Source organism: Anomaloglossus baeobatrachus, chromosome 8 (genome assembly GCF_048569485.1).
Source record: "Anomaloglossus baeobatrachus isolate aAnoBae1 chromosome 8, aAnoBae1.hap1, whole genome shotgun sequence".
NCBI classification, from domain to species: domain Eukaryota; kingdom Metazoa; phylum Chordata; class Amphibia; order Anura; family Aromobatidae; genus Anomaloglossus; species Anomaloglossus baeobatrachus.
This window is the reverse complement of record NC_134360.1, coordinates 235,990,807-236,016,174: the sequence shown is the minus strand read 5'-3', so window position 1 is coordinate 236,016,174 and position 25,368 is coordinate 235,990,807. Positions and strand designations below refer to the sequence as shown.

The 25,368-nt window shown below is 44.0% G+C and overlaps 1 protein-coding gene across 1 annotated transcript in view; it reads right to left on the bottom strand.

Moving 5' to 3' along the window:
• LOC142248935 (FRAS1-related extracellular matrix protein 1-like) overlaps window positions 1-24,679 on the bottom strand; it is a 204,932-nt gene extending 180,253 nt beyond the window's left edge. The window contains exons 1-3 of the mRNA XM_075320403.1: window positions 24,626-24,679; window positions 8,252-8,522; window positions 7,954-8,048 (exon numbers count right to left, since the gene is read on the bottom strand). Coding sequence (XP_075176518.1) covers window positions 7,954-8,048; window positions 8,252-8,491 — 335 coding nt within the window. The 5' untranslated portion in view covers window positions 8,492-8,522; window positions 24,626-24,679. The remainder of the gene's footprint in view (window positions 1-7,953; window positions 8,049-8,251; window positions 8,523-24,625) is intronic.
• Between the last annotated feature and the right edge of the window lie 689 nt (window positions 24,680-25,368).

The window sequence follows — 25,368 nt, the reverse complement described above, 5'->3', positions numbered from 1 at the left end:
TCAAAAGATAGCAAATGTCTGAAATGACAGGTAGACTGCTAATGTAGATTTGGTTGTATAAAACATGATATAAGTTGTCCCGGGGTCCTCCTCCCATATCACACAATCAACAGAGCAAGAGATGAGTGAACAATCCAAATAACCTTTATTCCATGCAAATCAGGAGGTCCATAAAATAATCCACCACACAGAGGGTAAAATAGTCCAGTAATGGTGTAAATCGTCTGGAGAGGAGTCACACTCCTCCAGCAGTCCTTTTCCAAGGGAATCACATTTTCTTAAAGACTTTCTGGGGTGCTGGCCTTAGCCTCAGCTTCCCACACAGAGGATGAATCTTACTGCTTCTCCCTTGTCCTTCTCAGGCAGAATCCCTATATCCCCTGGGTAAGCAGACAGGTAGAATGACGTTCAAGCCCCTCCACCCCACCCCCACACCTAGAGACACAGGCACTGCAGGGGGTGATTTCCATTCTGCTGAATTATTTTGGGTTAGGAAAGGGTCAAATTATTATTATTATTATTATTATTATTATTATTAATAATAATAATAATAATAATAATAATAATAATAAAAGCTTTCTCAGGGGTCTATGCAGATTCCCAGTCCTCCGTGCTGGTCTTGTGCTTATGATTGGTGACCCGCAGTCACATGTGAGAGGCAATGCACATTGTACTGTGCTGCCATATGTGTGGGCAATGTGACTCGCCCCAGCGCTATGGGGTATTCGGTCCCGGGCCGTATATGTACGGGGATGCCGTGTCACAGGTGTGTAATGGCCGATGCATGGTTCCGTGACCCTAGGGGTCGCTTGAAAAGGGGGTATATACAGGGGAGATTAGAAAGTTTATGTCGTGACGCCACTTGCGGGTTGCAGCTAGGTAGATGGAGCCGCCGCTGCACAGTCTATTGCCACTGGGGCTGGTGGTGATGGCAGCTTGGTTGTTGGGCCCTCCGCAAGTAGGGCCGAGCCCCAGGGGGTGAATGATGGAGTTCGGCATGGAAAGAAGGGAGACCACATGATGGGAATGCAGTGCAACTGGTGGTTATTCACAGCGGTGGTAATACTGGTTCACTGAGGATGGCTTGTTTCGACCCCTGGTCCCTTTAGTTCCAGTGCCGGTGTGGTAACCTGGTGGCTTCTTTCCCCTGAACCTCTCACTGGTTGGTGGAACCCCGTGGCTTGGAGCATCTAGGGGTCCCCTTCTGTTTCTCGTCATTCTCTGATCCGTACAGCGGGCAGTGTGAACCCTGTACGGTCGGTGTTCTGTTCCGGTCCCTGGCTCTCTCGCTTCTGCTGGTGCCCCTGGATTCTTGGGTCAGTGAGGTCCTGGATGGTCCCCTCATTGTGCAGGTATTTGTCAGGTAGCCTGAAGCGTTGGCCTGGCCTAGGGCCCTGTGCCCCGTCGGTGCTATGGTTCTAGGGGTACCTCGTCGTACCCTCCCTGGCAACCTCTCTCCTTCACCACTAGGTCACTGCTACACAACCTCATCTGCAGGCATGTCCGTCTCTTGCAAATGTCACTACAGACTGTCCCGTTGTCTCACTCCTCCCCCCCGGTTGTCGTCTAGTGGACTGGAATGGCTCCACCCCTGGGTGGCCATCCATTGGGTCCCAAACTAGTCAGTCACCATTGATTGGGAAAGGGGAATCTGGGGATGTTTATGTGCGTTGATGTTACCGGCACTGGTCTTCCAGGTCCCTGGGGATAGGCCCTGCATCTTTGACAGGATACAGTACCTTGCAGTGCCCTGACAGATTCAGGGGCGCTACAAATGCATATCGTGACATGTGTTGCCTTTCCCACGTGACTGCTGGAATGGAAGATGAACAGAAGACCACTGCTGAGGACCAGAGAGGTGGCGTACAAACAGGTGAATAGAGGGAAGTATAGTGTTTTTTTCTTCCAGTTTTTAATCCCTCTATCATGGCATTTTGGGGTGTTTTCATTTGGACCAAATTTATACAGAATGAATCTACCTGTGGAATTTGAGCAAATCTGCCGGAATCTAATTTTGTTCATCTCTGGTAACAATGGCGCCTTCTGGTGAGGCCGGGAAGACTTTGGGCCCCGCAGGCACCAGGGCCGGGTGTGACTGCTACTTCTGCACCCTATTTAGCGACACTTCTGCTTTAATATGCAGGCATGCAATAAAATGGTGCATTCCTATAAAAGGCTTCGGAGTAAGAGAGAAGCTTTCAGCGCGGATGGCTTTCATGTGGCGAGACGTCACCAGATAACTTTCAGTTACAAACCGCGTCTTCCTATCTTTAGTAAACACCTTTCTCTTCTAAACCTTTTACATTAGTGGCTCATAAAAGCCTTCCCTTCAGCGAAAGATCTGAGACGCCGGGCATAAAATACCTGCATAACAAGCGCAGCCATTCAGCGCCAATCTCTTGGGCGACTGCCTGAAGGAAATTAAACAGCTTTGATAGAACGGAAACACTTTTATTTAAACATCCTGGATCAGCTTTAAAGTGAGATCGCTTTGCTCGCTGTACAAACAATTCGCTTTTTTTTTTCTACTTTTACTGCTCCAGTGACATTTTTTTTTTTATCATTCGACATTAAATGGAAAGAAGGGCGAGGAAATAAAGTCATTTGTGAAATTAGGTTTTTCTGCTATTATTGGAATATAACATCCAGATGTGATCCCCCCGACCTCGGGGACGGAAATCCTAATACGGCTGCAAAATACGGCTGCAATGTAACAGCCAAAAAAATGAGATGTTATACAGTGCCTTGCGAAAGTATTCAGCCCCCTTGAATTTTTCAACCTTTTCCCACATTTCAGGCTTCAAACATAAAGATAAAAATGTTAATGTTCTGGTGAAGAATCAACAACAAATGGACATAATTGTGAAGTTGAATGAAATTTATCGCTTATTTTAAACTTTTTTAAAAGATAAATAACTGAAAATTGGGGCGTGCAATATTATTCATCCCCTTTAAGTTAATACTTTGTAGCACCCCTTTTTGCTGCGATTACAGCTGCAGTCTCTTGGGGTATGTGTCTATCAGTTTTGCACATGGAGAGGCTGAAATTCTCGCCCATTCTTCCTTTGTAAACAGCTGGAGCTGAGTGAGGTTGGATGGAGGCGTTTGTGAACAGCAGTTTTCAGCTCTTTCCACAGATTCTCGATTGGGTTCAGGTCTGGACTGTGTCTTGGCCATTCTAACACCTGGATACAGTTATTTGTGAACCATTCCATTGTAGATTTTGCTTTATGTTTGGGATCATTGTCTTGTTTGAAGACAAATCTCCGTCCCAGTCTCAGGTCTTTTGCAGACTCCAACAGGTTTTCTTCAAGAATGGTCCTGTATTTGGCTTCATCCATCTTCCCATCAATTTTAACCATCTTCCCTGTCCATGATGAAGAAAAGCAGACCCAAACCATGATGCTGCCACCACCATGTTTGACAGTGGGGATGGTGTTTTCAGAGTGATGAGCTGTGTTGTTTTTACGCCAAACATATTGTTTGACATTGTGCTTAAATAGTTTAATTTTGGTTTCATCTGACCAGAGCACCTTCTTCCACATGTTTGGTGTCTCCCATGTGGCTTGTGGCAAACTTAAAACAACACTTTTTATGAATATCTTTGAGAAATGGCTTTCTCCTTGCCACTCTTCCATAAAAGCCGGTTTTGTGCAGTGTACGACTGATTGTTGTCCTATGGACAGACTCTCCCACCTCAGCTGTAGATCTCTGCAGTTCATCCAGAGTGATCATGGGCGTCTTGGCTGCATCTCTGATTAGTCTTCTCTTGTTTGAGATAAAAGTTTGGATGGACGGCCGGGTCTTGGTAGATTTGCAGTGATATGATACTACTTCCATTTCAATATGATCACTTGCACAGTGCTCCTTGGGATGTTTAAAGTTTTGGAAATCTTTTTGTAACCAAATCTGGCTTCAAACTTCTCCACAACAGTATCACGGACCTGCCTGTTGTGTTCCTTGGTCTTCATGATGCTCTCTGTGCATTACACAGAACACTGAGACTATCACAGAGCAAGGGCATTTATACAGAGACTTCGTTACACACAGGGGATTGTATTTATCATCATCAGTCATTTAGGACAACTTTGGATCATTCAGAGATCCTCAATGAACGTCTGGAGTGAGTTTGCTGCACTGAAAGTAAAGGGGATGAATAATATTGCACGCCCCAATTTTCAGTTATTTATTTTTTAAAAAAGCTTAAAATAAGCAATAAATTTCGTTCAACTTCACAATTGTGTCCACTTGTTGTTCATTCTTCACCAGAACATTAACATTTTTATCTTTATGTTTGAAGCCTGAAATGTGGGAAAAGGCTGAAAAATTCAAAGTGGCCGAATACTTTTGCAAGGCACTGTAGCTGCAGATATTGGAGGAGTCACCCTCACCACTATAGTTCTTACATGTGGATGGATTATAATGGGGCACAGCATTAAAAAAAAAACAACTGTCCAATCTATACAAACAAAAACTATATTCCCCAACAGTCTTGGTGCTGCTATATCCTCCAAGCATGCATTGTGCTGCAACCGGCCGATGTGTCAGCAGTGGAGATGGCCACTCTGCACCGGCACACAGTCAGGAGCGGATAGAGAAAGCGCTAAGGGGCAGGTAGTCTGGACTCTGTAAGAAGAAAACGCTCAGCACCCTTGTGAATGGTCTCTGTGCATTGTGGGGTACAAATCCAAAATACTAACATAAAGGGGGGACGATGAACAACATGATGGAGTTGGCTTTAAGAGCCTTCGTTATTCATTAATCCAACTTCAAGGACCCCCCCATTAAGAGATTTTAATATGTAGGTACACCTTCTCACACCTCCCTCGGTTAATGAGAGGGGTCTGATATTAAAATATTTGGTCCAGCATGCAGTCTAAGATATCGATCCATTACTCGAGTATCTCCGTCTTCCTTAGATAGATAGACAGAGTACAGAAATATATGGATAGTGACACAAGTTTTGGCATTTTAGCTGTTTACCAAAAAACAAATTTAAGATACAATTATATAATCACTATGGGCATAAAGTGACGACTCTCTGCTTTAATTTGAGGAAATTCACATCCAAATTGGAGGAAGCGTTTAGGAATTACATGCAGAAAGGAGTGGAAAAAAACATCCCCTACTCAGGAGATCCAAAAAAACTTCTTTATTGCAAAAACCATATATATTAAAACATAGTGCAATTTTAAAAAGTAGACCACGTCTACACGTTTCAGGCCCCAAAAACTTAAGGGCCAAGTTTTTGGGGCCTGAAACGCGTAGACGTGGTCTACTTTTTAAAATTGCACTATGTGTTTATAAACACGGTTTTTGCAACAATGAAGGTTTTTTGGATCTCCTGAGTAGTTGCTGGTTTTTCCCACTCCTTTCTGCATGTTTTCAGCAGGATCCGGCCTGTCTTGGAAACGGGCATCTAATCATTCACCACATGAATTGCAAGGTCTAGGTGAGCTGTTCGTTTTTTCTCTCCATGTTTAGGAATTACAACTCTATTATGTAGCTGCTTCTTTTCTAAAGGTACTTGGACAATTATCTCAAAAACTCGTTAATGGGCTGCATGGGCGATTCCCTCATTGATCCATCATCAGTTAAGAAGGTAAAAGGTCTGGAGCTGATTCTAGGTGCTGCATTTGCATTTAAAATGTGTTACTGTGAACCCACAGCATGTGGTCAAAGGAGCTCTCATTAGGCTGAAAAAAGAAGAGAGCAGAAATGTTAGGAGCAGCTAAATCAACAGTTTGTTCATAGACTTGTATTGAAAGCTTGTGATGTAATTTCTGACTTCCGGCCAGTGAGAAGTTACAGGCACAAGATGGGACCGAAGTGGCACTGAAAAATGTGAAAACACCGGAGGGTGAGTATAAGAATGGGGGAAGGGACCTTGGGTTAAAAGCACTACTCTAGCGCTGAAACCCCCCCCCACCCCCACCCCTTCCCACCGAAATGCTGGAGTGGTGCTTTAATATTATAGAAAGAGCTGGAGCCTATATTTTGGTGCAAACTCAATGATAAATGTGTCCTGATTTGTATTAACCACTAAACTAATGTTTTATAGCACCATCTTAGTGACTGACATTTTATGACAACTCATTCCTATGCTGAAAAAATCCATGGCGCAAATTGACATGAACAATGTGATACAGAAGGAGGGGGCACAGTGAGTCAGGGGTGATACAGGAGAGGGGGAGCAGTCAGGAGTGATATAGGAGGAGGGGGGCGCAGTCAGGGTATTACAGTGGGAGAGGGGTGCAAAGGTGATATGGGGGATGGGTGGGCAGGCAGTCAGCAGTGATACTGGAGGAGGGGGAGCAGTCAGTCAGTGGAGATACAGGGGGAGAGGCCAAAGTCAGTCTGCAGTAATACTGGGTGAGGAGGCACAGTCAGGGATGATATAAGGAGAGAAGGAGTGCATTCAAAGGTGATACAGGGAGAGAAGGGGCGCAGTCAGCAGTGATATAGGGGGAGGGTGTGCAGTCAGGGGTGAGACAGGGAGAGAAGTGGCGCAGTCAGTCAGCGGTGATATAGGGGGAGGGGCGCAGTCAGGGGTGATATAGGGAGAGAGATGGGTGCAGTCAGGAGTGATACAGGGAGAGAAGGGGTGAAGTCAGTTAGCTGTGACACAGGGGGAAGGGACACAGTCAGTCAGTGGTGATACGTGGGAAGAGGCCACAGTCAGTCAGCGGTGATACAGGGTGAAGGGGAGCAGTCAGGGGTGATACAGAAAGAGAAGGGGCACAGTCATTCAGCAGTGACACAGGGGGAGGGAGCGCAGTTAGTCAGTGGTGATACAGGGGGAGGGAGCGCAGTTAGTCAGCGGTGATACAGGGGAGGGGCCTAGTCAGGGGTGATACAAGGGGAGGGGGTCAGTCAGTCAGGGGTGATACATGAGCAAGGGCTCAGTCAGGTGTGATACAGGGGGAGAGAGCTCAGTCAGGGGTGATACATGAGGAGGGGGTGCTATCAGCCAAGGGTGACACAGGGGGAGGTGCGCAGTCAGTCAGGGGTGATACAGGGGGAAGGGCTCAGTCAGGGTGATACAGTGGGAGAGAGCTTAGTCAGGGGTGATACAGGGGAGGGAGCTCAGTCAGGGGTGATACAGGGGAAGGGGTGCAGTCAGTCAGGGGTGAACCAAGAAATGAGGGAATGTAGTTTGTATTATTTCAAAGTGATTTAGCCCCTTCCCCCTCTATCACCTGTGACTAAAGGCCCCCATTTACACTTACTCATTGTTAGGCTGGCAGGGGGCCCTCCATTAGGTATTGATGCAGTAAAGCATCACAGACGAGGAAACCCACCATTTGATGATGTCCATGGCTCCCAGACTTCAGGCAGTCATTGCCTGCAAAGGATTCTCCCCAAATTATTAAAGATACAGATTTTATTTATGGTAAAGTTATTTTGTCCAATTACTTTTGAGCCACTCAAATTAGGAAGTTTTGTAGAAAAATGGTTGCGATTTCAAAACATTTCATAGGATATTTTTGTTCTACCCCTTTTAATTAAACCTGAAAGTCTCCACCTCAATTGCATCTCGGTTGTTTCATTGTAAACAAAGAATAGTGGCCTGCAGAGCTGAAATCACAAAGATTCATTCACAGTACAAATATTTCTGAACTTAACTGTAGATAGATGTGAGAAAGATAGATGCCCAGGTCAATGGGACCAGTGGTCCACCTTTCCGTAGCGACAATGCTTTGCAAAGGGGATGACCATAAGAAGGTACATAGATCTAAGGCAGTGTACCCAATGTTGTCCTACCACGTTTGCAAGTGCCATGTGTGGGATTTGAGAGGCGATCTCCATGTGATCAGGACCAATATTGCACCTTTCAGTAGGGACAGAGATGCATCCAGTGCTACTGCCTGGGGGTTACCATGAAAAGAAAGATAAATCTGAGATAGACCAACCGCTTGCACCGGGTCCCATTGGTTTTATCTACCCACTTACCCGTAGACCCTAAGCAGGACGTGATCCTCATCCAGCAGTGGGGAGCCATTGTGTGAATATTTCACTTCATCTGGGAGGAAATTGCAATCAAATCCCTGAAAGAAAAGAAGGTAAGAAACTGACTGATTTCTTGTTTTGGTCAGGGTAATACATAAAGTAGTTTGGGGCCACAATATTAACCCAACACCTGAGAAGACGAGGATGACCCCACTTATTGAGAAGAGAGATGGCGCCAAATTGTGTTGGGTCCCCCGCTCTTGTGACCCTATAATGGATGTACTGCTGTAGGGACACCTACCTGAGGAGTCAGAGTCCCCACTCGTTGGGTCGTTGGCTCATTCAGAACCACTTCTACTCTGCACGAATCCTTATCGGGTGAGACACTGAAAGTCAAGTCATTTTCGGTGATGTAAACAGTTTGACCTCTTCCAACACGGAGGCCATTGTTGGTCAGGACAAGGCTGGAAGTTTCTACTCGTTCTTGAGTCCATAGGAGGAGGAGGACGAGTGCTGTCCACAATGGCTCAGAAGACGCCATCTGCAGTTACTTGTAAGATGCCGAGTTTTCCCTAAAAGAAGTAAACAAAAATACAGAGATATTATCGGTGCTGGTATAAAAAATGTTGGTACCCCAGTGTTGGGTACAGGCAACTTTACCTACAAAGAAAAGGCAGTCCACCATGACAGGCTCCCAGAATAAAACGTGGCACCAAAGAACTACTGGTCACCTTTAATGTCCTTCACTAACTAAAAGGGATGTCAAGGATTGTAAAAACATGGCCAACTTCATCTAAAAGCAGCGCCTGTCTATGGGCTTGGCCTAGTAATCCAGCTTTGCTCTATTGAAGTGCATAAGGCAGCGATGCAATACGGAATACAATACACACGGAATGATGACTTTTGGACCATGGCGAGGCCGTTGGTGCAGCTTTTCTGAATTTTCCGTGTCTAGAACGTTTTCTTCAGTAAATTACCCCACCAAGGTATACGGACCCACTCTTTAAAATACAAAATACTTGATGGTTGCTATTGAAAAATGAAAGATGAGTTTTAAATGGTTGCTCAGGTGAAAATCAATGATGAGTTCTGATTGGTTACTTTGTTAAAGAAAATGTAAGCTGAGATCTGTAGGCACCACAGTCTCTACGGGGGAAGCCCCTCCAAGACCCACTCCCACCAGTGTCACTTAGTAAGTCCAGAGCCCTGCATCTGCATCCATACACAAATTGTTTGCCAGTTGTGGCCCCTTGGCTTGAAGCTTTCGGGGCCCCACTACCCGTGTGTATGGCAGCTGTGCTCTTGGTGGCTGGCACTTGGTACTTCAGTGGGTTGTGTATTTTGGAGAACCCTATCCCCCGCGTTGTGCTGATGTCTCCAATCTCTGAGCTCTTGGGGAAAGTTCATAAAGAGACTATCCTCCACAGGTTAATTATCAGGTTGCTTGAAGCTACTCCCTGATCTAGGGTCCTGTACCGATAAGGTTGCAGGGCTTTCTGGTGCCAACAGTCCTCCTAGACTGCGTCTGTTACACTCCTGTCCAGTGTTCCTAATACCGGTCCCCGACTCCTGTGGTCCTGGACCACCGTTTGCGACCCAACCTGTCGCCTCCCTGGGAGCTCTAACTCCCCTGCTCCTCACTCTCTGAGGGCTACCACTCAACTCTTTACTTCCTCCCTCCGACCAGTCTGCCTGAACCCTAGGTGGGCGGCCGTGCTCCAACTTGACCAACCCACTGTTGTGTCTGTCCAGCCCTGGTGTGAAGTGTGGTTGGGATTAGGGGTAGTTTGCACGCTGCAACATCGCTACTGCGATATCGTCGGGGTCAAATCGAAAGTGACGCACATCCGGCGCCGGTAAAGACGACGCAACGTGTAAAGCCTAGATGCGCCGATAAACGATCGCAAAAGCGTCGTAAATCGGTGATCTGTGTAGTGTCGGTCATTTTCATAATGTCGCACCAATAGGAGATACGACGTTGTTCCTCGTTCCTGTGGCAGCACACATCGCTGTGTATGAAGCCGCAGGAGCGAGGAACATCTCCTTACCTGCCTCCACCGGCTATGCGGAAGGAAGGAGGTGGGCGGGATGCTTACGTCCCGCTCATCTCCGCCCCTCCGCTTCTATTGGCCGCCTGTCGTGTGACGTCGCTGTGACGCCGCACGACCCTGCCCCCTTAGGAAGGAGGCGGTTCGCCGGCCAAAGCAACGTCGCAGGGCAGGTAAGTGCGTGTGAAGCTGCCGTAGCGATAATGTTCGCTACGGCAGCTATCACAAGATATCGCACGTACAACGGGAGCGGGGACTATCGCGCTCGGCATCACTAGCATCGGCTAGCGATGTCGCAGCGTGCAAAGTACCCCTTAGTGATACTGTTTATGGGAACCTGGAACCATGGTGCACAGTTGCCTAAGGTAAGCTGAAACCTTTTTATTTTTATATGTCATTTCCTTTACACTTATTATTTCGTGTTGGTATCACATAAAATTGCAATAAAATATATTTAAAGTTGTGAGTGTGGAAAAGTTCATGGAGTATGAATACTTTTTCAAGGCACTGTACATGTGTGTATTTTGAGGTATATTGCATTAAAGCATAAGACGTGATGCTCTGCAAGGACAGTCTGCTCCGAGATGCTCTGCTGTGACTCGGGCGACTCAGCAGACTTTTCAGCTCCCAAGATGCAAGCAATTATGGAGTAATTCAGTCAGAGTTACATTATCAGCTGGAATGGAAACCAGTACATCCTTTACTGGCACGCGCTGTCCGCCCCTGTCCCTGCGCTGAATTTCACTGGAAATATGCACTAATAATTTATTTATTAGCAGCCACTGCCACGGCTCCTTGATTTTTCGCCGGAGTTTGGTGTAGTGTTAGTGTGTAATCTCCTGAAGTCTACTTATTGAACTCAGCGCCATGAATTATTGAGCGCAGCCTATTTGCTTGAATAAGTGACATCCCCAACATTTATAAAGAGGCATTCAGGACTTGTAAGGGCTGAAATCAGTTACACCTGACTCCTAGATAGACGTAAATGCAAATGTCATCTATAGACAATTCACTCCATTAATAACAGCATTTATTTTATTTTATTTTATTTTTGTTAGCAATTAAAATGTATAACTACAAGATTATTATTTTGTTTTTCCCACTGAGGATAAGTAATGTAATGTATGTACACAGTGACTGCATCAGCAGAATAGTGAGTGCAGCTCTGGAGTATAATACAGGAGGTAACTCAGGATCAGTACAGGATCAGTAATGTAATGTATGTACACAGTGACTACACCAGCAGAATAGTGAGTGCAGCTCTGGAGTATAATAGATGATTTAACTCAGGATCAGTACAGGATAAGTAATGTAATGTATGTACACAGTGACTGCACCAGCAGAATAGTGAGTGCAGCTCTGGAGTATAATACAGGATGTAACTCAGGATCAGTACAGGATCAGTAATGTAATGTATGTACACAGTGACTACACCAGCAGAATAGTGAGTGCAGCTCTGGAGTATAATACAGGAGGTAACTCAGGATCAGTACAGGATAAGTAATGTAATGTATGTACACAGTGACTGCACCAGCAGAATAGTGAGTGCAGCTCTGGAGTATAATACAGGATATAACTCAGGATCAGTACAGGATCAGTAATGTAATGTATGTACACAGTGACTACACCAGCAGAATAGTGAGTGCAGCTCTGGAGTATAATACAGGAGGTAACTCAGGATCAGTACAGGATAAGTAATGTAATGTATGTACACAGTGACTACACCAGCAGAATAGTGAGTGCAGCTCTGGAGTATAATACAGGAGGTAACTCAGGATCAGTACAGGATAAGTAATGTAATGTATGTACACAGTGACTACACCAGCAGAATAGTGAGTGCAGCTCTGGAGTATAATACAGGAGGTAACTCAGGATCAGTACAGGATAAGTAATGTAATGTATGTACACAGTGACTGCACCAGCAGAATAGTGAGTGCAGCTCTGGAGTATAATACAGGATGTAACTCAGGATCAGTACAGGATCAGTAATGTAATGTATGTACACAGTGACTACACCAGCAGAATAGTGAGTGCAGCTCTGGAGTATAATACAGGAGGTAACTCAGGATCAGTACAGGATAAGTAATGTAATGTATGTACACAGTGACTGCACTAGCAGAATAGTGAGTGCAGCTCTGGAGTATAATATGGGACTAGTGATGGGCGAATAATAACTATTCGTGTTCGGAAAATGCTTACTAAATACCAAGTATTACTCCAGTATACGTCACAGCAAGAAAAATGCTCGGGTTCCCCATTCACTTGTATTAGGTTTGTTATTTATGACGAATGCTGGAATAGTATTTTGAGATTTATTACAAATAAAATCTGAATGGGAATAGTTCTTATCCACCCATCTCTAGTCCCGTATTAAACTCCATAACTTAGGATAAGTATATGATAAGTAATGTATTGTATTTACACAGTGACTGCACCAGCCGAGTGCAGCTCTGCAGTATAATAATGGTTCTCTTTCATCATATTGTATATATTTCAGGATTTCACACAATGCTATAATATCTATATTGTATCAGTATTTTAAGAAATAGTACGGTACTTTGTTTGAAGCCTCCCAGGTTAGGACTGATAAAACGTCTTTTCTAGAACTTATGTTTGGGTCAGATCCCTCGAGACACGCAATCTCTTTAATTTATATGATTTTAATGTCCCCTTCCAACTTTTCAACACTCCAGTTATTTTCTGGATTGGGAACCAAATCTAGGCCTTTCCCTCTCGAAGGAGCAGAGACAAAACATTTTTCTGCTTTCTAAACACTAAAGAAGAGACAAGGAGGGACACAAAAGGGAAAACGCATGAACAACTTGTCTCCAGATGCCTCAGGAAGAAGTTCAACAAAGAGCAGCAATGATCTTACAGATGAGTGCAAGCCACCTGCTTGCATCTAGAGCTTGTGAAGGAACTGAATATCACCAGCATAAGTCCAGGAAAAATGAGAGTATTTAATCCCAAGGGGAGATACAGATGATTAGTAGCTGAGGAGAAGAGGAGCTCCTCAGGGTCCTAAAAGGAGAAGGATGAAAACCCAGCAAAGGAGATACCTAGTACCTGAATACTAACAGCAGGAATAATAGAAAGTCAGGGAGCACTTTGGGGAGCCAAATGCTGTGACCTTCTATTGCCGGACACCACAGGACTGTCTGTCATCTGTAACAGATATGCCCGCCACTGTTATTTGCTGGAATTGAGCAGTCACAGACCACTCCTGATAGTAATTCAGGGGATTCCACTGACATCATGTCGACAGAGCAACGACTTCTTTTCCGCTCAGCTCTATTGACGTTGATGGGGTGTAACTGCCAACGTCACGTTGATTGATAGCCAGCTCCCCGCTGCCTAATTTTTCGGAAGCTGGCTGTCAGTCAGCAAGACGCCGACAGTCAAGTCCCAGAGAAGCCTGGAAAAAGAAGAGCTGCTTTGTTGATGTGGAGGAACCGAATTGCCAGCAGAAGCAGTCAATGGCCACTCTGTGCTGGCGCCTGCCCCTGTGGGGTTGCACTTATATAGTGCTGTGCACCCCACCTGATCTAATAGTATGAGCTTGACTAATAGACTGTAATAAGCCGGACACTGTGCACTACATGTACCTGGTGCCCAATACACAAGCTTCTACTGTATGAATTTATAATACTACACAACCACTTTGTTATCACTAAACCCTACCAATCTCACAGAGGAGGTTGGCACCCTAAGGTCACATAATGGCGCCCCCACTCGTCTACGGCTGACCCTGAGTGTCCTTAACTGCACCTTAAGCTATAAACGAAGTCTAACACAAAAACAACAATAAACATAAATGAAGAGCGCAGAGGCAGAGGGTGAGACACAGGGCCAGGAATGTGCAAATACAGTCATACAGGAATGATGGAATACAAGACATGAAAAAAATAACACAATACGTGGAAACCTTCACAAACCTAAATGAAATAAAAGAGAACTGGGAAGGGATTCACATAAACAAACTGCAGGGAATAGCAATAGCAAGAAAAATGTAACCGAGGAGGTGGGACTGAAGACAACCATCCAATAAGCATTGAGTCATGTGAGCAGTGAGCATAAATAGCCCCTTCCAAAATGTGATTGGGCAAACCAAATGAGAAAGTGCACACACCTGAATAGAAGTGACACAGGAAGGCAGAGAATAAGAAAGAAAGACGAGAGATCTTTCAGCAATTGGACCAACACCAAACAGGCTGTGATCCAACCAAGACCAACAATGAGAGATCACTGGTTTGAACCCCGAAGTGGAGCCATGACACACTCCCTCCATGAATTGATGCCTTCATTTTTATCATGTGGCTATCACGAGTGTGTCAAGAGTGACAGAAAGTCATGTGGTTTCTGGCCATTGGAGGTCACAGTGTCTGGCTGTGCAGAATGCTCCCCAACTTTCCATTGTTCCTGCTGTCAGTAGTCATTGGTATAGGCAGCTTTCCTGTTGGATTTACATCTCTCTCCCCTTTGGACCTAGTAGTAGCTAGTCTTCAATCTGGCTGCTGATCTTCAGTATTCACTTGGTGATTAAGTACCCTTTCCTTCATCGGACTGGTGCTGGTGATATTATTCAGTTGATTCAAGCCTTGGTTGCAAGCAGGTGGCTTGTACTCCTCTGTGGTATCATTGCTGAAAACTTTGCTAAACTTCTACCTGAATCATCTGTGGATAAGTAGTTCATGCTTTTCCCCCTGTGTGTCCTCCTTGTGTCTTCTATAGTGTTTAGTAGAGTTGATGTAGACTTCATCCCACCCATTCCCTATTTAGGGCCCAACACTAGGGATACATAGGATCAGGTATCTGGCTTGGCGCATAGGTAGGGAACCTATCTAGGGTGATGGGGTCCCCGGGGACTAGGAGTAGGATTAGTCAGGGGTCACCATCTTCCCCTTCCCTAGACGCAGGGTTTCCCATCCCTTTCGCAGTTCACTTGGTACTCCTCCGTACCTAGCGTGACAGGGGCTGCTGCTTCCTTTGGTGCATTAGTTTTGCCTTTTTTTCTGTATCATTTTTTAAACTTTGTCTTTTTCATTGATTTTTACTCTCTATTTACTCTTTACAATCTATTTTTCTTTACAATTTTATATGATTGCCGTCGGTAATTTTCTCTTGGGGCTGCGTCGTGCCGTTGGCTTCCAAGCAATGATGGCTTAAAAAGTGCAATGCTAGGACTCTACGTAGAAGAATGGGGCCGGTGGGGTCTCCAGCATGTTGACACTTATAGGCTGAACAATATTCAACGTTCTTTGCAGCATTCGAGAGCCCAAATGCGTTTAGCACCAGATTAGTGTAATTTGCTCCTCGACTGCTCTTTTGCAGGTGCGCCCATTGTGCCATCTCATACTTTATGTTTTTGTATTCATTTTCCGTTTATTAAGAATAATGAACATTTTCCTTCTGAACCTTACATCTTTTCTCGGGATTTTCCAAGCCAAACACTAATCAGTAATAAAATTAAAATAAGCCGTGCATTTGTCAGCACAGTAAATACGCTTCTTGACCAGCGTTCAAAAGCCGGCCTGATTGGGGCCTTGTTTTATGAGTAGCCGGCTGACTGTGCGGCGGAGGGTCAGATTAATGGATAAATAAATATGCCTTTCTTTACTTATTTTACTGCCTCATTCTCTTTTCCCGTGATCCAGTTAATTGCTTGTCATTTTAATATTACTTAATCGGTTATAAGTCTCTCCGACCCCCACCAAAGCGCTTTACTTGCAATTCATGGCAGAATTTGGAGCCAAGATGGCAGCATGTTCTTTGGCTTTGTGTCCAAGGCACAATAAAAATGATTGGGGCTAATGAAATGACTTGCCATCTCCGCGTTCACTGCCAAATCCTGGGCAGAGTTTTAACTTATTGTTATCCAATGCAAAACAGAGACATCCATTAGACGTCCTGAAAGTGCTCGCTTAAAAAGTTCAGTATAAGATTATGTGGCGGAGAAATGGACGGAGAAATATAAAGGGTGAGTAAAAGTGGAGGAGTAATACCCAAAGAAGGCAAAAAGATAGGGGGTGGCTACCAGGCCCGGACTGATAACATGCCCAACCGGGCATCTTCCCGCTGGGACACGGTGTCCATCTGCAAAGTGGGCTGCGGCACCAGATCTTCTGGTGCATTTTTCCAGGCGTCGGTCCCTTTAAAAGCGCAGGCACAGTGGCATTACGGGTGAGCACACTCAGTATTCATTACATGAACCACCGCGACACACAAAAGGATGAACACTGTCGTTAGCATGTCAGGATGTTCTTTGTGGGGAGAGAGAGCGCGCTCTGCTCTCCCGCCCATGTAATGCCGGCTGCAGTAGTTGGTCCCAGAACAACAATATAACTATTATCATTCTGCATCCTATGTACAAGAATATAACTACTATAATACTGCCCCTATGTACAAGAATATAACTACTATAATACTGCCCTCTATGTACAAGAATATAACTACTATAATACTGCCCCTATGTACAATAATATAACTACTATAATACTGCCCCTATGTACAAGAATATAACTACTATAATACTGCCCCTATGTACAAGAATATAACTACTATAATACTGCCCCTATGTACAAGAATATAACTACTATAATGCTGCCCCCTATGTACAAGAATATAACTACTATAATGCTGCCCCCTATGTACAATAATATAACTACTATAATACTGCCCCTATGTACAAGAATATAACTACTATAATGCTGCCCCCTATGTACAAGAATATAACTACTATAATACTGCCTCCTATGTACAAGAATATAACTACTATAATACTGCCCCTATGTACAAGAATATAACTACTATAATACTGCCTCCTATGTACAAGAATATAACTACTATAATACTGCCCCTATGTACAAGAATAGAACTACTATAATACTGCCCCCTATGTACAAGAATATAACTACTATAATACTGCCTCCTATGTACAAGAATATAACTACTATAATACTGCCCCTGTGTACAAGAATATAACTACTATAATACTGCCCCTATGTACAAGAATATAACTACTATAATACTGCCCCTATGTACAAGAATAGAACTACTATAATACTGCCCCCTATGTACAAGAATATAACTACTATAATACTGCCTCCTATGTACAAGAATATAACTACTATAATACTGCCCCTGTGTACAAGAATATAACTACTATAATACTGCCCCTATGTACAAGAATATAACTACTATAATACTGCTCCTATGTACAAGAATATAACTACTATAATATTGTCCCCAATGTGCAAGAATATAACTACTATAATACTGTCCCCTATGTACAAGAATAAAACTACTATAATACTGCCCCTATGTACAAGAATAAAACTACTATAATACTGCCCCTATGTACAAGAATATAACTACTATAATACTGCCCCCTATGTATAAGAATATAACTGCTATAATACTGCTCCTATGTACAAGAATATAACTACTATAATACTGCCCCTATGTACAAGAATATAACTACTATAATACTGCCCCTATGTACAAGAATATAACCACTATAATACTGTCCCCTATGTACAAGAATATAACTACTATCATACTGCCCCCATGTACAAGAATATAACTACTATAATACTGCCCCCTATGTACAAGAGTATAACTACTATAAGACTGCCCCTATGCCCCTATGTACAAGAATGTAACTACTATAATACTGCCCCTATGTTCAGGAATATAACTACTATAATACTGCACCTATGTACAAGAATATAACTACTATAATACCGCTCCTATGTACAAGAATATAACTACTATAATACTGCTCCTATGTACAAGAATATAACTACTATAATACTGCCCATATGTATAAGAATATAACTACTATAATACTGTCCCTATGTACAAGAGTATAACTACTATAATACTGCCCCTATGTACAAGAATATAACTACTATAATACTGCCCCTATGTACAAGAATATAACTACTATAATACTGCCCCTATGTACAAGAATATAACTACTATAATACTGCCCATATGTATAAGAATATAAGAATCTTCTACAAGACGCTTCAGAGACCTGATTTTGTTAAATTTTTATACTGCTAGAGAGGAAATGAGACATCTGTGTAATTTTATTATTAGCAGTATCGGGTCTCAGCTGCGGAATGTTGTAGAAATGTGAAATGATAGTTCTTGTAGTTGGCAGATTGAATAGAGAAATGTCTGCTGCCTCTCACTCCTGTTACTTTATATAGAGGAGCTGAGGTATAAGATGTTAATGGGCGCAGAATTCCAGAGATAAGGCTGCATGACCGCACAATGCCTGAAATTCTTCAGCACCTGACAGCCTGGAGCATGCAGGTGTGTCTGAAACCTGATAGTGAAGTAAGACGCTACCTCTTCAATCAGGGCATTAAGTGAATGGATTATTCACATTATCAATACTGGCATCAAAGTAACTGCCAGGCATTTGTTATATAAAACAGTGGCGCTCCACCTGCCAAAAAGAAAATTTCAATATTAAAGCAACAGATTTCAGATTCGTCTACGTTCGTGCCAGTAATTTGCTCAGATGGCACTCGGAGACGCTCCTCTATCCTAGTCTATTACGTTGGCATTGAAGAACGTCTTTATCCATCACGATATCAATGGGAGCAACAGAAAGCGGCGCACATTTACCGAAAGACTGAACTTTTATACATTCTCTGCAGAGGATGAAAAACATTTACATTCTGCAGAACGGAAGAGACAATAATATTTACACTTAATCTTTGCTAAATATGCATTCCTTATTTATATATTTATCTACTCTCTTTTTTATCCGACATATAAAAATTGACTTCACGTCAAGTTTTATTTTATCTTGTTTATATACACAGTATATATATATATATATATATATATATATATAAAAATATAAAAATATGTGTGTATACATATATATATATATATTTATTTTTATTTTTTTTGCTTTGCAGATGCAAATGCAAAACAAATTTTTTTTAGCAGAGTGCGTCAACATTTTTCATTTCATTTTTAATATTTTGACCATAACATAAACTTCCTCCCCACCATCACCGAAGGAGAACTTGCACATCTTCTCGCACAAGTGCACCTTACAACCTGCGCACTTGACCCCATCCCATCCCACCTCCTCCCCAACCTCACCACTATGCTTATTCCAGCCTTAACCCATCTCTTCAACCTATCTAACAACTGATACCTTCTCTTCTGCCTTTAAACATGCAACAGTCACACCCATCCTAAAGAAATCTTCCCTCGACCCAACCTCTGCTACCAGCTATCGCCCCATATCACTACTCCCGTTCACCTCACAACTCCTGGAACAGCATGTCCATGCTGAACTTTCCTCCCACCTCTCCTCTAACTCTCACTTTGACAACCTACAGTCCGGCTTCTGTCCACATCATTCCACTGAAACTGCCCTGACTAAAATCACAAATGACTTACTGCCAAACCTAACAACCACTTCTCTATACTCCTACTTCTAGACCTGTCCTCAGCCTTTGACACTATCGACCACTCTGTTACTACAGATCCTCTCTTCCCTTGGTGTCAGAGACCTCGCCCTCTCTTGGATCTCTTCATACCTTTCCAACCACACTTTCAGTGTCTCCCACTCCCACACAACCTCTTCATCCCGCCATCTCTCTGTTTGTGTCCCTCAAGGCTCTGTCCTGGGACCCTTACTGTTTTCCATCTATACATTTGGCCTGGGACAACTCATAAAGTTCCATGGCTTCCAGTACCACCTATATGCCGACGACACCCAGATCTACCTCTCTAGCCCAGATGTCACATCTCTGCTGTCCAGAATCCCGGAGTGTCTATCGGCTATATCCTCTTCTTCTCCTCTCGCTTCCTAAAGCTCAATGTGGCCAAAACTGAACTGATCATCTTTCCTCCATCTCCCCTACACCCTCTACCTAATCTACCTATTACAATAAATAACACCATGCTCTCCCCAGCACACAAAGTTCGGTGCCTCGGAGTGACCTTTGACTCTGCCTTGTCCTTCATACCACACATCCAATCCCTCACCACCTCCTGCCGTCTTCAACTCAAAAATATTTCCAGAATCCGTCCTTTCCTCAATTCCCAATCTACAAAAATGCTAGTGCATGCCCTCATAATCTCCTGCCTTGACTACTGCAACATCCTCCTCTGTGGCCTCCCTGCTAACACGCTCGCCCCTCTCCAGTCCATCCTTAACTCTGCTGCCCGACTGATCCACCTCTCTCCTCAATACCACCCCGCTTCTCCTCTCTGCAAGTCCCTTCACTGGCTCCCAATCTTCCACCGTATCCAATTCAAACTACTAACACTGACCTACAAAGCCGTGCATAATCTGTCTCCTCCGTATATCTCTGAACTAATTTCTCCCTACTCTCCAAAACGCAATCTCCGATCCTCCCAAGATCTCCTTCTCTCCTCCTCTCTCATTTGCTCCTCACGCATCCGACTCAAAGACTTCTCCCGAACATCCCCAGTCTCCTGGAACTCGCTGCCTCAACACGTCAGGCTACTACACTGGCAAACTTCAAACAGAACTTGAAAACTCATCTGTTCAGAGACGCCTATAACCTTGAATGACCTCGCTGCCGCCCCACCACCGTGCGGAGCTAGCTACCGCCCAACCACCGTGCGGAGCTGCCGCCCCACCACCGTGCGGAGCTGCCGCCCCACCACCGTGCGGAGCTGCCACCCCACCTACACCCCACCTACTGTCTCCTCCCCAAAATCCTATAGAATGTAAGCCCGCAAGGGCAGGGCCCTCTTCCCTCTGTACTAGTCTGTCTATTGTACCTTATATATGTATTCTGTATGTAACCCCCTTCTCATGTACAGCACCATGGAATCAATAGTGCTCTATAAATAAATAATAATAATAATAATAATAATAATAATAACATTCTTTTAATTTGTTGTTTTTATATCTTTTAGAAAAAAATATGAAAATCTTGTTTAAATTAACCCCAATATAATTTACGTCCTGGATGGGAAAAATATCCAGTGAAACATCCACATGTAGGCAAGTCTTCGATCGGATGCTCCGGCTCTTCTGGTCTTTGACTATGTAGTGTGTCTGGGCACACTTAGCATCTCTCTGGAAATGCCCATGTAATGTTCTTCTAAGCCAGGGGTCGGGAATCTTTCTGGATGAGAGAGTCATGAACGCCATATAATTTTAAAATGTAATTCCAGGAGAGCCATACTCACTAGGGGGAGCGGCAGTGGTGTAGCGGCTCAGAAGGTCTTAGGAGGCAGGGTAGGCGATGTTGCGGGCACGGAGGAGGGAATGTCGCGGCCCAAGAGGGTCAGTGTGCGGAGGGTCAGCGATAATGCTGCAGGCTTGTGGGGTGTCACGGCAGCGGGTGCCATTGATCTGCCGACATCCTGCTTTGAATCTCCCGCAGTTGACGAGATTGACTTCATGAAAATGGCCGCGGCGCATCCGCAGATCAATCCAATGGGCTTCAAGAAAATGGCAGCGGAGTCCTATTTCTGCACATGCCGCCATTTTCTTGAAGACGATCTCGTCAACTGTGGGAGAGTCAAAGCAGCCCGCAGATCAATGGTGCCCGCCACCGCAACACCCAACAAGCCTGCTGTATTGCCGACCTTGCGCCACCATTGCAGCCCCGGTAAGCCATATAGAAGCACCCCCATTTTTCCCCCAGTTTGTGGGGGAAAAAAGTGCGTCTTACAAACTGGAAAATATGGTATTTTTTTATTAAAGATTTGTCTGCGAGCCATCAAAAGAGCCACATCTGCCTTGTGAGCCATAGGTTCCCAACCCCTGTTCTAAGCAAACCTTTAGCATAGCACTGGCGGACACAAACAGAAAAGGGCCCCATTGCAAGAACAGTATATGGGCCCTTTGCTGCTATATAGCTCCTCAAAATGCACAATTCCATCTGCTCTGGAGATAGAAATGGCCCCCTTGCTTCCTTGGCCCTTGTGCGGCTGCACCAATGATATGTCTGCCCCTCTGCACACCTGTTCAAAGGGATACATCACCATATAGTGGCTGAATATTGCTACTATTTTGCATGCTAAATTAAGAATTTTGGCGGTTTGAAGGACAGTATGGGATGTAGATTTCTACGGCTGCAGTATTATGACTTTTTTTTAAGCTGTAATACTACCATATACTGTATGTTATCACAATCAGGGACGGACATATCGTGTTTCTACTAAAATAAGACAGGGTTCTATCTATACACATATACACACACCAATCTGTCTCCGATTCAGCTTTAGGGTACTTTCACACTTGCGTTATTTTCCTTCCGTTACAATCCGCCCTTTTGAGAAACAGCGGAATCCGTTAACGGATTCCGCTGTTTCCCATAGACTTGTATGGTTGACTGATTGTACCAAAAGGACCTGCGTTGCTTCCGCTGGGCGACGCTCCGTTGCTTCCGCCCAGCGGGAGGAACGCAGCATGTAACGTTGTTCTGAGCAGCGGAATCCTCTGGATTTCACTGCGCATGCTCTTTTTTTTTTTTAAATCAAACTTTATTTTGGCTTGCGGTGGCCGAACGTTCAGCTGAGCGCCCGGCCGTCAGCAAGCGACAGCGCTCAGCTGAGCGACCGGCCGCCGGCATGCCCGGCCGCCGGCAAGTCACAGCGCTCAGCTGAGCGCCCGGCGGTCGGCTGCAGGGAGCGATCAGCTGATCACCCGGCGGCCGGCAAGTGACAGCGCTCAGCTGATCACCGGCGGTCGGCTGCAGGGAGCGATCAGCTGATCACCCGGCGGCCGGGAGCGATCAGCTGATCACCCGGCGGCCGGCTACTGGGAGCGATCAGCTGATCACCCGGCGGCCGGCTGCAGGGAGCGATCAGCTGATCGTTCACTATAGTCTGCCGCTGGTAAAACCGGGAAAAAAAAAATCAAAACGAATTGCGTTGTTTTGCAGCATCCGTTGCATCCGTTGTGCCACTATATGCAACACATCCGTTGCATCCGCTACACAACGCAATGCAACGGATACCGTTCAACGCAAGTGTGAAACTAGCCTTAGACTCCTGCAATTAAGAGACCTTTGGTCACATGACGGGATGATTAAAAGGTCCTTAAGTACTCTTATCATCAGGATATAAACATTGGGCCCCCTAGGAGAGTGTGAGCCCTGTACAATTGCTTAGTGTGCTTACTCTTCTCAGTAATGCCATTCTGTCTCCAGTTCTTTTAGACCCTTGCAATTAAAAGACCTTTGGTCACATGACTGTGAAGACATCAAAGGTCCTTAGGGTAAGAACGCACTTTGCGTTTCCACCTGCCTTTTAGGTGCTTTTTAGGTGCGTTTTGAGAAGCACCTTTTTCATGCCAAAAGGCATGCGTTTTGATTTCACAGCAAAGTCAATGGAAAATGGTGATTTTCAGACCCCACTTTGCGTTTCTAAACGCTGCGTTTATTTTGCATATTTTGTGGCAAAAACCATGCGTTCAAAGAAGCAACATGTCAGTTGTTTTTGACATTTTGGGTGCGTTTTGCTTACATTGAAGTCAATGAGAAATGGCAAAAAACAAGATTCCTTCAAATTCCTGCGTTTTACCTGCTTTTTAAGTGCAGAAAACATGCGTTTTGGACTACCAAAACGCATGCTTTTTGGACAATAAAATATTGATTTCATATGTCCCTTTACACACACACATAATCCGACAATTAAATTAATAAAAAATTATAATTTCTTGCTATTTTTGCAATAAATAGTATATTACCGCTATAATTTTAATCTATATTTCTATTTTCTTTATTATTTGTTAAAATCTATTTGTTTTCTTTTTTTTTCTCTTTTTTCATTGTGTTTGACATATTAAACTTTATTTAGCAGTGACTTGATGTTCAAAACGCATCTGTCAAAACGCAGGTGAAAAAGCATCCAAAAAGCGCTGAAAACGCATCTTAAACGCGGTAAATACGCATGCGTTTTCAGCGCTAAATTTCTGAAAAAGGCAACTTTGGTCAAGTCAATTAAGCCCAAATCGTGCGTTTAGAACTGCAAGTAGGAGAACGCAAAGTGGGGTCTTAACCTTAAAGACTTAACCTCGTAATACAAACGTTGGGGTCCCTAATAGAGTGGGGGTACTGAGAAATTGCGCAGTTTGACTACCCCTAATGCCAGCACTGACTGTATCTAAGGCTTATTTTTGGAGTAGGGCTTATATTTCAAGCATACTCCAAAAATCCTGTAAAATCATGCTAGGGCTTATTTTTGTGGAAACGGAATCATTAGTATAACCTGTGCAGCTGCAGAGGGGCCCGAAAGTTTGGGAGGACCATTTCTACCACCAAAGCAGGTTAAAATTGTGCATTATGAGGAGCTATTGGGCTGCAAAGGGCCCATATTGTTTTTGCACAGGGGCCCTTTTCTGCTAGTGATCACAATATTACGCGGTTTTATATGGATATCATTATGGAACGTGAAGCAGAATAGTACACGGAGCAGTGCTGTAAGATGCAGATACTAAAACGCAGCTTTGAAAATATTTCTTTCTCCTGCCAAATGTAAAAAAAAAAATCCTCAAATCCCAATATCCGGCTTCTCGCCAGAAGCAGCGTTTTTTTTTTTCTTTCCCATTTACAAGCAAAAATCAGAAGTTCTGCCAAAGCAGGAAAACAACAGCAAGGACGTACCTGAAGAACAAGATTTCCAGTCACATGTCTGAGCCAAGAAGGCTTCCAAGACCCTGCCAACGTCTCCTTCACTCACTTCACACAGTCAATGGAGGAAGCAGGAACATTCTCTGTAATTGTCTGCTCTACGACAAAACAAAGGAGGAAATAAGAGTCACCCTCCAAGTATCCATCCCCTGCCCCGGAGTCACAAATGTTACTGCTCCATCAGATTCCGAGCTCTCACTCCTAAAATCCGACCCCAACCGAGAAAAGAAGGAAATTCATCTCCGAGTTTACGAACTCAGTCCAAGTTGTCAGAAGGAAATAAACAGGAGATCCAACAAATGGTGGAAACGCAATAATAGTAAAATGCCTTTGATATGACATATATGGGACCCGATAAATGCTGGATTATTAGATATTCTGGATTATTGGTTAGTAGGCTACATAAAAAAACACCGTTTTTTTTAGCAGTTTTCATTACATTTTATGCAAGTGTTTTTGGTGCTTTTTCTAATTAGTAGCATCTGTTACATACATATTTTTCAGCATTTTCTTAAGTCCAAAAGGAATGAAAATGTAAAAAAAAGATCTTATAATGTGCATTTTTTTTTGGTGTCAGTACACTTACAGGTGCAGTGGTTTGGGTGGCAGGTTGCAGGCGGTGGCACCAATAAGTGCATATTTTTTTATAAAGTATCACTCCAGCATTTTTTTTTTTATTTTACCGCTGGAGTTTTGCTTCTAATCTAAGCTCCCAG